At 45.6% G+C, this 17,694-nt stretch overlaps 1 protein-coding gene across 1 annotated transcript in view; it reads left to right on the top strand.

Moving 5' to 3' along the window:
• Positions 1 to 515: 515 nt before the first annotated feature.
• The window catches only part of jam3b (junctional adhesion molecule 3b), a 32,009-nt gene continuing 14,830 nt past the window's right edge, over positions 516 to 17,694 (top strand). The window contains exon 1 of the mRNA XM_079737569.1: positions 516 to 644. Coding sequence (XP_079593695.1) covers positions 596 to 644 — 49 coding nt within the window. The 5' untranslated portion in view covers positions 516 to 595. The remainder of the gene's footprint in view (positions 645 to 17,694) is intronic.

The following is a 17,694-nucleotide window of genomic DNA, read 5'->3' as shown; positions in this document are numbered from 1 at the left end:
CAAGCATGCATGTAAATTAGTATGAAACATGGAATATTTAAATCTATTTATGTGACTGTAATTCAATTTCATTGTTCATAAGCTTTATTCTTATCATTATGCATTAGATTGACAACTGCAAAATATATTTTACAGGATTCCATTTTGGTTTTAACTATAACCATAATTCCAGTGAAATATAGCTTTAGGGGATTTTCAAATATGAACAGTGCCGACTACTTGTGGACTTTTCCTCTACACATCGGGTGACTTTGTTGATTTATTTAATAAGGTGCAAATACAACTGTGCTTTTGGTTTCCTATCTGAGCTTTGCAGCTCTTCCACCTAAGGCTACCGTTGTAAAACCTCCCACATCTTGTCAACTATAAATTCTTGCCTCCGTGAGTGATGCTTTCGGTAGCTATGGAAACCTAATATAATAGACCCACCCCCCTCCTCCTCCTCCCTCCCTCCATCCCCCAACCCCTCTTCCCCTCCCCTCTCTCGCTCTATCCCTCCCTCTGCCTCTATCCGACCAGCCCTCGCTGCATCCACTCCAAAGCTCTTTAGGCTACTTTGCGCATGTACAGCTAAACAGAACACATCGACACGAAGATGGCGATAACAGGTCTGGTTTGCGTCCTGGTTCTGCTCTCAACTCACTGTAAGTAACATTTTTCGTAAAGTAAAGGTGTACGTCCTCCTCTCATTTTGGCGGTCCTACGAATACTCGTTCTGTCAATACCGAACTCACAAAACTAGATTCCGCGACAGAAGCTAACGGTCTCATTCAACTAGTAACTATTGGGCATCACTCAGTCATTTGGACTGGAACTAAATCTACTTTATAATCTATTTCACAATCAGTTCATTTATCTGACTGATACTAGTGTGGGGTTCTTGGGGGGCTGCCTCTATATTGTAAAGTGCGCGCATCCAGACATTGGTTTGGTAACCCCGTTGTTCCGTGAATCCCTTCCAGTCCGTCAGCTCGTCCCCACTAGTTCGGTGACTTTGGTGTGTTTGACGGTCTGTTTGAAATGCTTCGTGCGTTCTTACGGTTTGCTCGCTCGCTGTTTCCCTGTTTCGTGTTCGTTCTTTTCGGGTTCGTTTGGAGTCTGGACGACTTCCACGCTTTTGATGTGCGCTGTAAAGAAAAGTTTCCTTCAGGCTTGTAAAGTTTGGACGAGTGAGCGAGCTTACGGTTAGAATTCAGCTATAAATATTCGCAGTGATGTTTACATCAAGTGTGGTAGATTGCGATGAAGGTGAGGACGAGGATGATGATGATGATGTGTTGTAATAAGTGACGCGAGATAACAGTTTTTCCTAGCGGGGAATAACGAGCGTCTGCGGGAGGAGCCAATGTGGCCACAGCATGCAGTCTAACTAACTAACTAACCCTAACCCCCTCTACCCGGCCTCAACCCTTTCAGAACAAACAATAAATCCTGGTATTCTGGGTCTGAAGCGTCTGGTTTTATCGACTGCGAAGGGAAGGCCTGGCTGTGCTTTTATTCAGTCTCTCAAAAATAATGAGTGGACTCAGTATTCCGAATTGAACAAGGTTTTATGATAAAGGTTAATTTTTATACATTTGCTCATCTCTTTTAATTATCATATTATTATATTCTAAGTTTATCATACATTTCCAATTTTAAGAGACGTTTTGCTGTTGGAAGAGAGCTTACATTGTCACTTATATAAGCCTTATTTCTGAAAACACCAGTACAAAACTGCATATTAGTTTCTGTTCATCCAATGTTACCACGTATTTTTGACTGTGTGGTTACTGCATTAATAATGACCATTAGGGGATAGCACCACATGTGGTGGTGGCGTCTCTCTTTTGACTGGTCTATAATAAGAACGGTTTGAAAGACAGACAAAAAGAAAAGCAGTTAAGCATTGACTTCAGAACATACATAGTGTGTGTGTGGACAGGCTTAAGTATCTGATTTTAATGAAGGCTGGCGGTGGAAGACATTTAAAACCTGTTGCTGGTGTCTCCCTAGACATAGTATACCACATTCCTTTTCAAATTATACATTTTGGTAGCCCGTTAACGTACCGTTACCCGTGGTAAATCTGTAAAAAAAAAGAGAGAAAAAAAGTCACGGTGACAGCACAATTGACATTTTCAGGGGGATGAATCGGGTCGACTAAGATTTAGGAATTTCTTTTGTCTCTTCTGGCCGGGGCTTAGTCATGTCGTCGGCTGGCCCATGGCCAGTACCACTGTCTTTAGAGCCAGGCTTAATCTGGCCACAGTGCTGCTGAGCTAGACATGCTTTACAACCTGCTCTGAAACTGGCCAAAGCTGGCCACAAACCAAGCAGTGAATTACTAATTGGTTCTCATAGTTACTTCTATGTACTGATTTTCATGTGGCATTCCACATATCTCCTCTAGCAAAGCTTTGATCCTAATTTTTTTACTTGCATGTTTCACAAATGTGGTAATGATGTGTAAAAATAAAACCGCTAATTCGCTGTGGGTTATTTTTTGACACTTCACTCAAGTGACGTGCACATTCTCGACTTATGTCTATGTATGTATATATATGTGTGTGTGTGTCTGTGTGTGAGAGTGCTTCTAATTTTTCTTTCCCATGTTTAGCTAGCTGCTGCGTCATTAGTAAGCATGCAGCCCTTCCCCATCATGGCATGGCTAAACATAGCCTGACATAGCTCCTCACTAGTTGCTCAAATCAATATTCATGCACAACAGACACACACACAAACAACCACACACACACACACACACACACACACACACACACACACACACACACACACACACAGAAACACACACATACACACACACACACACACTGCAAACTTTCCATTCTGATGTAATGGATCGCTTGATCATTTTCCATTGTTTTTGGGGCTCACCTGGATCTTTACAATTTGAAAAAACATTCCAAGAAAAGTGTTACGCTCTCTCTGCAGTATGTCTGCCAGGAATCTCCTGCCAAAATATGTGTGCTTTTGGAAGATGCTCAAAAGGGATTAGCTTATGTGCTAATATAAACCTTTGCGAGCACTGCTTAGAGTCTTTTAAGGAAGACTTGTAGGCAGATATTTAGGGGGCTCTACAGCAATCTTCTTCCATCTTCTTGTTGGCCGCCTTTTAAATAAGTTTCGTAAACCAAATAACTTCAAACATATATATTTGATTCTGGATATTGATCGTTCCCATCGACATATTTAAGACTTGTATTTCTCTTTACTTTCGCTAAATTGGCACTTAGGATAATTCTGTTTGGGCTCATTAGGGCCCCGGAATGAAGTTTGCTTATCTTATCCTAACAGATTAGATAAGGGATATCTCTGTAAACGCCACGAAGAGCACTTCCTCAAAACACACGACATTGCACAGTGTTGGAGAGGGACTGAAGGTAGACAGCGTGAGAGATAGAGACAGGAGGAGATAGAGAGAGTGGGACATAGAGCGCGATAGAGTTTCTAATCCTCTGCTCCTCCAGAGATACCCACGGCGCTTCTTGGGTAACATTTCTCAACTGCTAAGTGGATCTGAAAAATGTGGTGCTTCAAAACGTTTATCTGCTCCAAAGGGAAGCCAGGCAGCGAGGGGCAACTCCTCTCTCTCGCTGTCTATCTCCCGCTCGCTCTCACGGTTTAGCACATAGCCGTATGGTGCGGTGTAGTTGGCATGGCAGGAGGTTGGTGTTCCTCCAGGGGGGATAGGCACTGATATCGCCTCCCTCCCTCCCTCTGTGCCGAGGCTGCCAGTTGTCGGATGATTCCCTACCCAACCCCAGAATCGGTGAGCAAATGTTCTGTGGATGCTCTCCGGAAGGTATGCTTGGCCCCCAGTGGGCGAGTCCCACACATTCGGGTGCGGGACTGTGATGTGTTCGCTAAAGAGACAAGTCAACACAGGGTTGAAACCAAGAAGACACCTTCAGGAGTCCCTTCGACGCGCGACATTTCTTCCACCATGACATAAACCATTGTTGGCTTCTGCGAGAGCCAAAGCGTTGGGAAGGTTTTTCTCACTTTCTGTATACATCACAAAGGCCTGTTACAGAATGGCCTGGTAGTTGGGCTGGTTATCAACAAGGCCTGGGAGGCCAAATTTTCCTCAGCGGTTCATTATTGTGGTTAGTTATCAGGATTGCTGCCCTTTTGCAAGCCTCTTAACTGATATCATGACCTGACATGACATGATCGTCTTAGGAAAGCAACTTTTGGGGGTGGGGGTTGTCATTTTAGTGAGCAGCACGCTTCTATCTATTTGAGTCTCAGTGCCATGACAGTCTTGCTGATACAAAGCAGAAGCAGCACATGGCCCAGGCTGTGGTATGACCTGAAACAGCTGAGAAGCTGTGGGTGGAGGTGTTTGGGGGGGCTGCGTTGGTCGACTTGACCAGAAATATCCGACGCTGGCTGAGCTGTCCCTCCCAAAAAACCTGCGCAGGCATTTACAGCAAATGCAGCATTCCTGAATGGAAAACACATGGAGTTAGAGGTGGCCATGTTGAGTAGGGTGTGTGTATGCTGAATAACAAAGAGTACCCACCTGTTTCTTACGCTCTTAAAAGAGACCTCTGTCTGTCTGTGTTGCGTGCGGTTAAAGAGCAGGAAGCAGGGGACTTGTAAAGACAAGAGGTCAACAAAGTCTCACTTGTTGAGGTTGGTTTTAGAAAGCTTGCTGGTGCATTGGTTGACACCCCTCTAGAGAGGGACATCCATTAACATGGTAACATTCACTCGAGAGATTACAGACCCCTTTTGCTTTTATCAGTTTTCCCCTCTCACAGCAATAAGCTGCCCCAGATGGGCAGGGTGAAAGACATCATTCTCACGTTCCAGAAATGGCAAGCATGTGCATGTTTCAAATGTCAATAGCACCACCATGTTGGAGAATCATTGGTCATGAGCCCTAACCAGGGCATCGGGCGTTTGAAGCCGTCCATCGACTCGATATGAAAATATTAACACTTGCTCCAAAAAAAATTGAATATATATGGTCATTATGGAACCGGGCGGGTATTGGGTAGCCTGGCTCCGCCCCCGCCTAAGTACTTCCGCTCAATTTTGATTTCCCTTCAGTACTAGGTCTGGGTCTGCGGTATGTTAGTGGGTTTTCTCCGTCCAAACTTTCTGCTTCCAATCAGCGAACAGAGGGAGTGGCTGGAATCAATGACGATAAAGTCAGCTCTCGTTGACGGACACCTTCACGCAGGGTGTTTGGTTTGTTTACAGCCTGCGCGCAACGTGAGTCCCAGCCAAACGTTAGCGATTGGTTACAGCAGATCCAGAGTGGCACTGGGCAGATCCAATAGTTTCAGACACCCGCCTTCAAGTGAGTTAACGTTTGTCAATTGAGTAGGTTCAGGCTCTCTGTGCAAATGAAATGAAGTACGAGAGTCTGGTAGGACTAGGTATTGGGCATACACCCTTAAAAAATAAGTATTTGAAGCAAACTGCTTGGCAGCCAAAAGCACCAGGGAGATTTACGTGAAGGAATACCATTTGTTATCATGTCCTGTGTAATGTCGCGGCCCGGAAACACGTCCCTTCCTCAATGGCCCAACCAAATTGCCATGTTTGTTTTGCCACGATATCATTATTGCTTGTTTAGTCTACTCTAGCTTAGTAGATAATCTCTGAGATGGCCTGGCTGTGGCCACCCGAGTTAAGGGTAGTTTCAGGGTGCCTTTACTGTTTCATGATCTCCATCAGTCATCACATGGTCCCTGGGGGGGGGGGGGGGGGGGTCTGGTCTGGGCTTCAGGGAGGAGCAACATTAAAACCAGAATGTTTTTTTTTTTCTTCCTTCCTCTGTTCCTGTGATCGCTGGGGTCCAACCCGTGCCGATCAATTGGCAAAAAAACAAGTCGGCCATCGATCAGACGTCGGGCTGGCCGTCGGCTTAGGGAGATGATTAGAGGGCCTGGTTGATGACACGGTGGAGCCAGTGAGAGCTGCTCTATCTCGAGGGGCGGGGGGGTGGGTGGGGGGTTGGAGCCGCCGACACCCGGGGGCCAGAGCTCCACGGCGCTGAGAGTCATAACCAGATAATCGCTCTGGTTTCATCCACTGTTTACCGGGAGGCCTGTAACAAGCGGCAGTGGGCGTCTAAAAATAGCCCTGAAAGATAACCTCAGGTGTTTGGTCACAGTTCATTCCACGGCGTTGATGTTAGATATACAGCGCAACAATTCAGAGGTAGCAGCAGTCGTCAGAGCATCATGCATCATGATGCCTTGTTTATTTCTCGTTTATTTCTCCTTCTCATCAACCTCATAAAACCTCATTAAATCACTGCGCTGTACTCATTTCAAGACGCCTAGAAAATACTTTTGCTTAGTTGTTCAGTTTGAAAACATTAAATCTCTTTTTAATCTGGAGTTTGGAATAGCTAACATAACCTCATCAATTGCAGGAGGGTACGCCATAACAGAAAGACTCAGCAGGAGAACATGTAGTGATACCTGGATAAGGCCGCATAATGAATAAATCAAATACTAAACCCACAGGTATTTAGTGTGTTGAGGCTTGAACAGGCTGGATGTGACACTGCTCGATCCGTGGCTATTTTGGACCGCGTGTGCATGTGAGAGAAAGCAGGGTGCACAGTTTTCCGTAGAGTTAGAACAGTCTTCATCTAAACACCGGAAAGAAAGCATGCTGATATTTACCAGGTTGCCGTGGGATGAAAAGGGATTTGCTCTTAGGAGAGATTTCTTGGCATGTTTATAAATAAACAGCCGTGTTTCATCTAAAATAGGATCTGGATTTCCTTTTTCCAATTTTATTCCCAATCATCCCCCCCAGTTCATCTAAATGACAATTTTAAATTTGCATTTTAAATTTAAAAACCATCATGTAATGGAATTGTAGTGCGTTGATAAGCAGCCAATGATTAAAAGGCAGAATAATGAGGCAGAGCGTTAGAATGCTCTTTCTGCGGTAAAGCAGCAAACACAGCGTTGACTGTGTGGTGTTACCTGGGAAACAACCCACATTCTATAACCTCTCGCTCCTGGGGGCAGGCCAATTACTCTGCCTTGCCAGTAAGCCATTTCACACAGAACTGTGTTGGCAAAATAATACTTCATTCATTTATCAATTGCCACCCCCTGAACTATTTTATTTTCACCGTGTAATATTACAGAACCATCTTGGCTAGATAAAGTATATTATTTCACCATAGATATCGTTTTGTTTTTTTGTGACATTTGTAATTGGACAACAATTTCACAGTGACTGGAGTCGACGTCTCTGTCATTAGGAAGAAGACCAACATTCTTTTAATTAAGACTTACCGTGCCCAGAGCCACAGATGCCTTCAAAACGGCTTGCATTTGATACAGTCGCTACTGAGAAAGAAAGAGAGCTTGCATATTCCACAATCATCCGCCCAAGCTTGCTTTCATGTTTGGTCATATCTGTGATGTTGTGCTTCAGAAAAATAGGTTCATCAGAGAGATGTCAGTTCCAATTTTATGTTAAGGAGCTTCCAGAAATGCGACTTCAAACGTCAAATTTGTATCATGTTTTGTCAAAGCTTTGGGAACTCTGTTTATTCAGGGTGTATTCCAATGTTAGAAGCCGCAAATTAGAATAAACAGCGCAGTGTGTATGAAGAAGGTCAAACGTCATGGACCCACCCTAAAGACAGAGCACTATAACTGACATGCTCTTTGAATGGGGGTCTAATGTTCCCTCAGTGCTGAGAACATTTTCAGAAGCATGGTGCTCAGAGAGCAAGCAACAGTTAATCTTCTCAAATCTTTTTCATAAAGAAAAGTAAAATGAGCATAATTAAAAAGTATAATTTATTATATCTTGAGACTCTATTTGCCATAGGAGATGGGGACTGTGAGATGAACACTGGTAGTGTGATCGAGAGGTAAAAACCAGGGGTAAAGGCCTGGGCTGGTTGCAGTGTGTCTTGAAAGAGGAACTCTGCAGCGCTCTACTCCAGGGGTTTTAGAGTGCTTGCGGTTAGCAGTGACACAGAAATCCTGGTGGTCATCCAAAGAGACTTACCAGAATGACTAACTGTGCTCTGTTGGGGAGTGAGTTTGGAATAGGGCCAATGTTTCAGGCTACCACTGGGATCTTTTCCTTTTATTGTTAGTTGCTGTTTTGATGTTGATTCTGATTTTGTAGAAAGTATTTCAAAGTTTGAAGTTGAAAATCATTGATGAGCATCGAGATCTGCGTCCAATCAGGCTCCATCGTTCTTCAACACCTTCAAGTTTAGCTCAGAAAATATACGTCACTGCTGACTGCCGTCCTATCACAAATTAGTTCCCGGCCTTTGGCCTTATCGAGTCAGATTTAAGGTTCATTCAAATATTACATTATTATTTACTATAACGTCTTCTCCTTTAGTTCAATATTCCATTACTCTATTTGTACACAATTCATTTCTATGTGTAAGTATTTCACAGGACCCCTATATAGTGCACGTGTGACCAGCAAGAAGTGCTGAAGCAGCATAACTTTCTTTCTTTCTTTATTTATTGTACTAAAGATGTGCACTGCAACGCTAGCCAGGCCAGTGTACCAGAATTGTTTGTTGTGTAAATCACCCTACAGATTGAAAGCTGGGATCGATAGCATACCCCCTCACTGCTACTATTAGAATTGCAATGTGCATTCAGCTGACTAGCCAGATAGTGTTTGCGGATTGTAACCAAACCATCTGGCCATATGGCCTTAGTGGGCTCCTCCTGTGCTACTTAGTGCTTAAGACCCCTTGGGTTGAAAAGGTCATCGTTTGTGCTTGATGCGTGTTTTCAACAAACTTCCAAGAAAAACATATTCCAATTAATACGCTGTAATGAATGACCATCAAGCTAATGCCTTGGTGTGAGGCCAATCGATGAAATACGCAAGGTGACCACTGAGGCATTAGCTTGGAGGGCTCTTGGCACACCGCTATGAAAACCTAACATCAACAAAGAAGAAGGAAAAACGCCCCGTCGTGTCCACAGAGTTATTGGATGGAACACAAGTCAATTCTTAACGAGTGCTGACATGGGTGATCCGCGGGTCGTAATGGGTTCCCTAGGATCTGTCAAGAGAGATCATGGCTGCGCACGCGATCGGGGGGTTTTAAAGGAGTTTGTAATGACCATGTTGAAGAATAGTATTGAGAGAGAACGAGAGAGAGAGAGGGAGAGAGAGAGAGCGGTGCGGCCAATCGCCACAAGTGTGCAAGGGCATGGTTTGGACGAGTGGATGCCTGACATAGTTGTCCGGATGCCAGGGATAGGTGACGAGTTTGTAACATGGTGGGCTGCATCCCGGCCCCAGAAACGCCGGCTGTAGCATGAGCTTCTGCTAGCTCGCAGCATCACGGAAGGCGACGGATGGAGGGGGGGGGGGAGAGAGAATGGGAGAGAGATAATGGGATGGGGGGGGGAGTTGAAAGTAATTTGGAGGGGGGTCGGATGGATTTTGTTTTATGACTCAAAAATAATGCTGGGCATTTCTCAACCTTTTACTCGATCATTTTATATTAGCTGCCTTTAAATCAGAGCAAGAGGGACTGGACTGTAAATTCAGCTGCAGAGGCCACGGGCCTGTACACGGAACATGTTTGGATGGGTTCTCAGGGTTCAGGGTTCTCTTAAACACATCAGCAGTTTAAAAACCACTGTTTAATACTGTAATCTAAGCAAGCATTCTCAAAGCTGTTTCCACATCCTTGGTTGGAAGAAGAGGGATTTCTCAATCTCACAATTAAACATAATTGTCGCGCCTCTCGAAATGAAGCCTGACATTCCGCATTTTTTTTTAAGAGTCCAGCCCTAAATGACCTGACTTATCTCCCTTCGTCGCCATTTCCTTTGGCCTGGTGCTCCTCCTTTTCCTGTTTGAGTCCAGGCGTATTTATGCAGTGGTCATTAGCAGAGTTCATCCTAGCTTCCTGAACGGCCCCACTAAGCCATCCGAGCATGGGCCATCCGACCATGGGCTATCCGGACATGGGCCATCCGAGCATGGGCCATCCGAGCATGGGCCATCCGGACATGGGCCATCCGAGCATGGGCTATCCGGACATGGGCCATCCGAGCATGGGCCATCCGACCATGGGCTATCCGGACATGGGCCATCCGACCATGGGCCATCCGACCATGGGCTATCCGGACATGGGCCATCCGAGCATGGATCATCCGAGCATGGGCCCTCCTCACGCGGCCGCACCACGTGCTCCCATCACATGGTTCATTGTTGAATATTGAGTAGTGAGAAACAAGGTGAACACATGTTGGTGGTGATGGTGGAGGTGGTAGTTGTAGAAGCCTTATATAAGGAGGCAAACGCTCAATTAAATGATGTGAAAGTTGGAGAGGAAAGTATATTCGCAATTATTATAAATTAGTTCAATGTTACCTTATTCACGCTCATGAACACCATTTAAAATTGTCACTTTTAAAGTACTGTATTTAAAAGGGTGTTAACCAAGAAGCATGTGTTTTTTATCAGTTGTCACTTTCTCCCATAATCCACTGTCTTGTGATCATTCAGAGCATTTCCTTCCATTCACTGCCATTGAACGGAACTGGTTGGACTCACTGATGGACCAATAATTGTAGTAATCATGTTTGACACATTAACTACTTCCATTGGCAATCTTGCAGTGAAAAAGGCTTCATGGTTAGATAACACCCTGTGGAATTGAATTAGACTTGTATGGAGTTTTAAATGCTAATTGCCGCCTGAATCACAAGCAAAGGCATCTGTAAAATGTCAACATCTGGCCACAGTAAGGTTCTGCAGCAGTCCCTGCAGTCTGTATCGTTCCCACCTTAAAGGGGAACCGTCACACCCGGCTATTTTTTAATATAGGAGAGTACTGCTCCCTTGGCGTGTTGTGGACAAATTCTGGTCTGAAATATCGACTGCGGTTCTGCAGGAAAATCAAGGAAAAGTTGGACCATTGGTCCTTGAAAAAATTACGTTAATGCCCAAAGTTGGCCTTGTTTGTTCAGGTAGTGAAAACACGTGCATGAGGCAGTGCTCCTCCATATCAGAAAATAACCAAACACTGTCCCCTCTAAACCGAACCATGTTTCATTGTTATTCTCAAGAAGGAATAATGGGGGGGGGGGGGGGCACAGATTTGTTGCTCCTAAAATATTCAGCGAATGAAAGCAAAGAGGCAACAAATAATTCATTGAGAAAATAAAGAAGAACAGTAGAAAACACCGGAACAAAAGGCTTTCAGTCAGCAGGGGTAAAGTTTATGGGAGCTCAGTTTGTGTGAATGTGTATGTGTGTGTGTGTGTGTGTGTGTGTGTGTGTGTGTGTGTGCTTGTGTGTGTGTGTGTGTGTGCTTGTGTGTGTGTGTGTGTGTGTGTGTGTGTGTGTGCCTTTTGTGGATTGGGAAGTGCAAACCAGTGGAATGTACCCCTCCCTAACTCGCACATACACACCCTGACACACACAAACACTTCACCCCACTCCACCCTCAAAGTTTGTCCCAGAACTCCCCTCAGTATCTGTCATCCATTCTGGTTTGATCCGGTTCGGGCTAGAACAATGATCTTATGGTTTCATAAACCCCATTCCAGCACACATTGCAACGAGAAGCTCCATCTCTTGGCGTAACAAGTGCCTCTTAATGGCCCCCCTAGTCTTACACGCCTAATGAACCCACCCACTACATCCGTCCATCCATTCAACCCTCCCCACGTCCCTCCCCCACCAGGGTCATTCATGTGGAATTGACCAAACAACATTTTTCTCCTTCTCCATCTCTCCACTCGTCTCCTTACTCCAGATTGTCTGTGTATATTGTATTGTCTGTGGGGGCCCTCCAGCAGTGCCTAGGGGCCAACTGTTTATGGGCCACAAAATACCACCAGTGGACAAAGCGCTGGTATTCCGCTCTTTAGACGCAAGTAGAAAAGACACGGTACGGTAATATGTGCAAAACATATGCTTGTTGTGACGTCTGAGTGGGCTTCTGGTGGAGCCAGTGTGTTATGCTGGGAGGCCCACCCTGTGCCCTGCCCTTCTCCCCCATTGGGCCATGACACGGGAGGGGCTCACTGGTGACCCCGTTCCCTTGAACTGCTGGAATAATCATGGCAGGCAGGGATAATATTAATCGACTCTAATCTACACAGAAAAAAAATAGCATCCGCCATTATACTGTTCAAATTCTTTATTATATGTAACAAGATACCAACAATGTAGTAATATTAACCCTGTCTCGGATTGTGGATTTGTTTGGCCACCTCTGGGTTTATTATTTCTCATAGACCTTACACACAGAGCAGGCTCTTTGATCTCCACAGCATTCACTGTTTATTTTCTTTACAGTGGTGGATTAAGCGAGGGCTGAAAAGTGTGTACAAAGGGCCTCTAACAAACATGTACTAGCTGAACCCTACACGTGTGAGTTAGGGGATTTTTTGAGAGCAGGTACAGACGAAAAAGATTGTCCGACAGGCTTAAAGACGAAAGAGCACTCACTTTAGGACCATCAGCAGCTGTCCCCCTCAACCCAAAACAAGCGCTCCCCTTCGTTTTTCTTCTCTACTACAACAGAGTCCCCGCTGTAACATCGGCCCAGCCTCCGGCCCTGTGTCACTTTCTTTATGAACCCGGTGGGTCGCCATAACCCACGCTGCGGCATCACAACACAGGGACAGGCTTCTGGGGGGCTTGGCATGGGGTGGCTCTGGTAGGCCGGTGGGCTGTAATGCATGCGTCTGGTATTTCCCACGGAAACCCATTGGAGCATTCTTGCCCCCCCCCCCTTCCAGAGCAGGTGACGGTCCGGGCTGGGAGGTCATGGGAGGCATGAGGCATCAGATGGTTATTCCTTTTCCTTTTTTCTGTCTTGCTTTTTCTCTACCCCATCCCCACCCAGCTGTTGCTGTTTGGCGCGAGCATTCCCCGCGCGACCACTCAGGCTGCCTATGCAAACTATTTGCGGCGAAGGTATGCACATTGGGCACATTTGCTGTCTAACGGGGGGCGTGGGGTGATTGTTGGGGTGGGTTGGGATGCATGGGCAGCGGGTATCTACCCTCCGCTTGTAAATTTCGCGTCATTGATGTCTCAATGTTGGATTCTTCAATGTTTCATGTGTTGACACACAGCGGCTAGCGCAGGTGGGCAGGAACGGTTTCTAGTGAGATTCAGGGAAAAAAAAGCCATGAATTATATTTTGGTTGTCTGTGTTCCAGAAAGTTTCAAAGTGTCATGAATTTGGTATGCAGGTTTAGCAGAACCAGAGCCTCCACCCTTTGATGAGTCAAAGGGTTGGGAGTTATTTTACCGAAAGGAGTAAACAACTGCTCTAAAACACACACGTAAAATATTTGATGTTTCAATGTGAGCTGTGATTTTCTGATATGCATTTTGAGGATAGCATAGCAGGCACATTTTTTATAAAGGTTTTTAGCAATTCCTTCACGAATAACTTCAGGAGGAAAGCTATTAATACACAACCCGATGTGAAAGTGATTAGATACACAGGCTGTTGGCTTTCTCCATCTCCATCCACTAAGTCCTGGGCTTTCAAAACAAGGGGCGTTGGGAAAGTGACCCTTGACCCCCCCCCCCAACCCACGCCTGTGCAGGCTTTCCTTCACCTGTGACGGTTTCTCCCCACATGGTCACAAGTGAGGCGACCTTACATTCTATCCTCCCATGTTTGTACTCCCAGCAAGCGCTTACTCAGGAACAATGCCCACGCGGGAATTGCCTCCCACAGCATTGCACACAAAAAGGCCCAGGCCAGTTGCCAGAGATGGCAAGATTAGGGACCTTACTGGCTGGTGTTTGGTGCTGAGAGGAAATCATTTGTCAATGTGTAAATATTGAGTGACTCTCGCATTTGACCCATGCCAGGTGAAAAATCGCTCTTTGGGGGTGTTCATGTTTATGGGAAGTAGACAGTGAATGGTTCTTGGGTGTATTTGATTTACGGACTATTAAAGTCAATTGAATGAAGGTATGTGCCTCCAAAACATAAACAGGATGCTTTTGCCAGATAGCCCTTACTGGAATTTGTAATGCAATGTAAATCACATAATTGAATGTGCATCATATCTAGTGATTTCCTGTTTGCATGTTACAATTGATTACACTATATTGCATTACATTTCAGATGAAATGATTAACATAATACTTTGATGTGCTTATTAGTTCATTTATTCTTTTTGTTTCACTAGTAATTGTGTCCAACAGACTGGATTTTAAGGTTTCATGGTCCAATTGCCAGACATCAGTGCTCCCTGGTCATCGTGGTGGAAGGGGAATGTAGCCATGTGTTTGTAATGCGCGAACGCACAACAACAGCTCCAATGTTACGGCATGTGGATAATTTCTTGAGTAGTAAAACAGTTGTTCTAACATTCATGGATGCTAAAGCCCAGCAGTATTGAAAGAAAACCTCTCAAAGTAAAACACACTCAGAAAATGGTTAAAAATGTTTGTCTCCGATGTCTCAATTTGTAAAGTCCACCCATCCACCTTGCAACGACATAATACACATAATATACACATATATAATGTACCTTCTAGGCACAGCGGGGCCCATCCCGGGGCCCACAGCTTGGCTATTGTTTTACGGGCGTGAGCCAGCAGACAGAGCTCCCACGGTGAGGAGGGTGGCACAGGGCAGCCACCACTGCAGGAGCAGACAGGCAGCTTTGTCTCCGGGTTATGAAGTGTTCATGAGCTTTCTGGGGGGGCCATCTCATCGCTCACATATGGCTCCGGAAGAGCCAGAGCTCCGGGGCCATTGTGTGACGGACAGACAGAGGCCTCACAGATGAGAGTCTGTCTTCTCAGGCTCCGTTTAAGGTTGTCACATTTGTCTGTGTGCCCACGGGTGTGCTAAGGTTGGTTGTGTGGATCTGTCAGAGGTGATCCTGAGTGCAGGCACCATAACATCTTAAGTCTTGTAGCCTTATGGGAATGGTAAACTAAAATAGTAGTAGTGCGTCTCATATGGATGGCAGCATCTGCTAAATGATTACGATGATGTGTGTTTGCTTATATGTGTGTGTGTGTGTGTGCGTGTATGCTGTGTGCACCCTGCATCCCTTGTGACCATTACTGAAAGTGCAGCTTTTGTGTGGGGCGTGTTTTTGCGCCGCCATTGTGAATATAAAGTGGTCATCCTTGGGCCAGGCAGGAAGTAGAAAGGCAGATAAAAAAAGGCCAGTCGGCTTGGTTAGATCAACATGTCCCTGCTCTTCAGTGCTGCCGTATTGTGGTGCTGTCAGACGAGCCTTACCCGGCCATAGTAGACTACACTTTGAGGCTAAACACCAAACAATGTCCGCTTATCTCTTTCCTCGTCCGCAGAGCTTCTGTCTCGTTGCCCATTGTCAGTGTTGTCGCCGTGTAGGGCATCAGGAGGTAAAGAGACTGCTGGCGGGTCAAATAAACCTCTATAGAATATACAGGCGTCCACAAAAAGCCTTGAACAGAGACTATTATCTGCTGGATTGGAGAGGAATTACTGGGGAATGATTTGGCCTATAATGATGAAAAGTTTTAGGTGGGAGTCAATATTTCCATGAAACAGTGATGTGGTTGTGTGTACGTGTACGTGTGTGAGTGGGAGTCTGTGTGTGTGTGTGTGTGTGGAGCTGGGTGTGTTTCAGAACAATCATACTGGGTGTGGTAGCTTTCAGTGTGTGTGTGGTACAGAACAGATAGTCAGAGGAATGTTGTTATCCAAGGGATTGACGATCATGTATTATTATCTGATCCGTTCATCGTTGATGCGTTGGAGGAGGGGGTCTGGCCGGGGGTTAGTCCAGGCTAGCACACAACAGCAGGCAGGTGATCAATTAAAAACCCAGCAGCGCACCCTGTTCCCTGGTCCCTGGTCCCTGGTCCCTGTTCCCTGGTCCCGGCACATTCACAACAAGCGGGCGCCCGGGGCGCCATGTGTCTTCATCACACCCGCAAAACGCTGCGGTGGAAATGCATTCCTCATTAGGATTAAGGAAGGGGTCAGTCCGCCTGCACCAGAATGTGTGGCATTTGCAGGGATGCCATCTGTGCAGAGTGTGGGCGAGGGGCTAATTCTGGCGCAGTAGTTGAGTGGCGCGATTTAACACAGATTGTTCCTCCGTGGCAGCCCTACTTCAAGCGCAGGATTTTCAAACCGGCGGGGCCCGTGGCCAAAAAAACTGACGCAATAAAGCTGAATCTCCAACCTCCACGCCCTCCCCCCCTCATCCTGCTGCCCTCCCCTCAGATCTCCATTTAAGCTGATGCCACAGATCCTCCCAATTCATTCGGACGACCAACATGTGTGGCACGTCAAATGGTTAGCATGACAAGGATGCTGTGCCAGGGGAGGCCGGCTTGCTGGCTAGGCGTCATGCCTCAATCCATTCTGACAAGGTGCTCTCTCTTTCTCTGTCTCTCCTTATCTCTCTCTCTCTCTCTCCCCCCTTGTCTCTCACTCTCTCTCTCCCTCTCTCTCTCTCTCTCTCTCTCTCTCTCTCTCCCTCTGTCTCTCTCTCTCTCTCTCTCTCTCTCTCTCTCTCTCGTTCTCTCCCCCATCTCTCTGTCTCTCTCTCTTTCTCTCTGTCTCTCTCTCTCTCTCACTCTCTCTCTCTCTTTCTCTCTCTCCCCCATCTCTCTGTCTCTCTCTTTTTCTCTCTCTCTCTCTCTCTCTCTCTCTCTCTCTCTCTCTCCCTCTCTAAGGTTTTCTGGCAATGTACAAGGAAAGAATAACAGCCATCAGTTATTTCATCATGGAAAGTGGTGGTGGCCTGGCCTTTTATCTGCCTGTATAACAGTCAGGGTGGATGTGGAGCTGCAGTACTTAACTGAGGAAGGGATTTCAGCAATTAGTGCTCTGCTTTTACACTCCCCAATAGGAGGCTACTTTCCCCTTTTTCTGTCACATGTTAACCTTTTAATTATCATTTTTTTGTCACATTGTGGATGCAAAGCGACTGCTCCACACACTTTCACAGTTATCACTTTTCAAGTCATGTGCTATGCTAAAAGGCATAGCACAAGGATAGAACTCTCCAAATGAACAAATTATCGGAAATGAGCGCGTTATCTATCATGACCAATTACTTTGGTTTACTTTATGATAACCCAAAGGAGTACAGTGACCCAGTAGGAGTACAGTGACCCAGTAAGACTACAGCAGAGAACAGCAGATGAATGCGTCAGCTGTTACAGCTAATTATGCATCACGTGTGACGTAGAATGTAGGGTTCTGTTAGGTAGTACTCAAGAAATCGATTTAAACCTACAAACTGCACTTTGGCACCCATATATTAAGTGCTACTGAGTAAAACACAAATATATAAGTAATTACATGAGTGAGCAATTGACCACTATCATAACAAGACAGTAAACAAACAACACATTTTCGGGTAAACACTAATTGTCACATCAAGCCGTATTAATCTTTTGATTTTGGATAACTTCTCCTGTGAATGTGGCCTTCCCTTTATCCAGGCACAATAGACCTCAACCATTGTTCGGTTTAATTAAGCATTCATCCACTCCTACCAGACCCTGAAACTGTGTCACAAACAAAGGTCTCCATTGGCCTGGGCAGGGGTCGGAGGAACCATGTGAACACTAGCAGTGTGACACCGAACAACAGGGCTATTTTAATGCTCAAGTGAAGGCTCTGATCGTCTCCGCGGCGTGCCGGTTCACATGACTTCATGAATTAACCCCGGTAATATTCCATCCCTTCGTTCCTGCAGA

Source organism: Pollachius pollachius (genome assembly GCF_949987615.1).
Source record: "Pollachius pollachius genome assembly, chromosome: 6".
NCBI lineage: Eukaryota > Metazoa > Chordata > Actinopteri > Gadiformes > Gadidae > Pollachius > Pollachius pollachius.
This window is presented reverse-complemented; position numbering and strand designations above follow the sequence as displayed.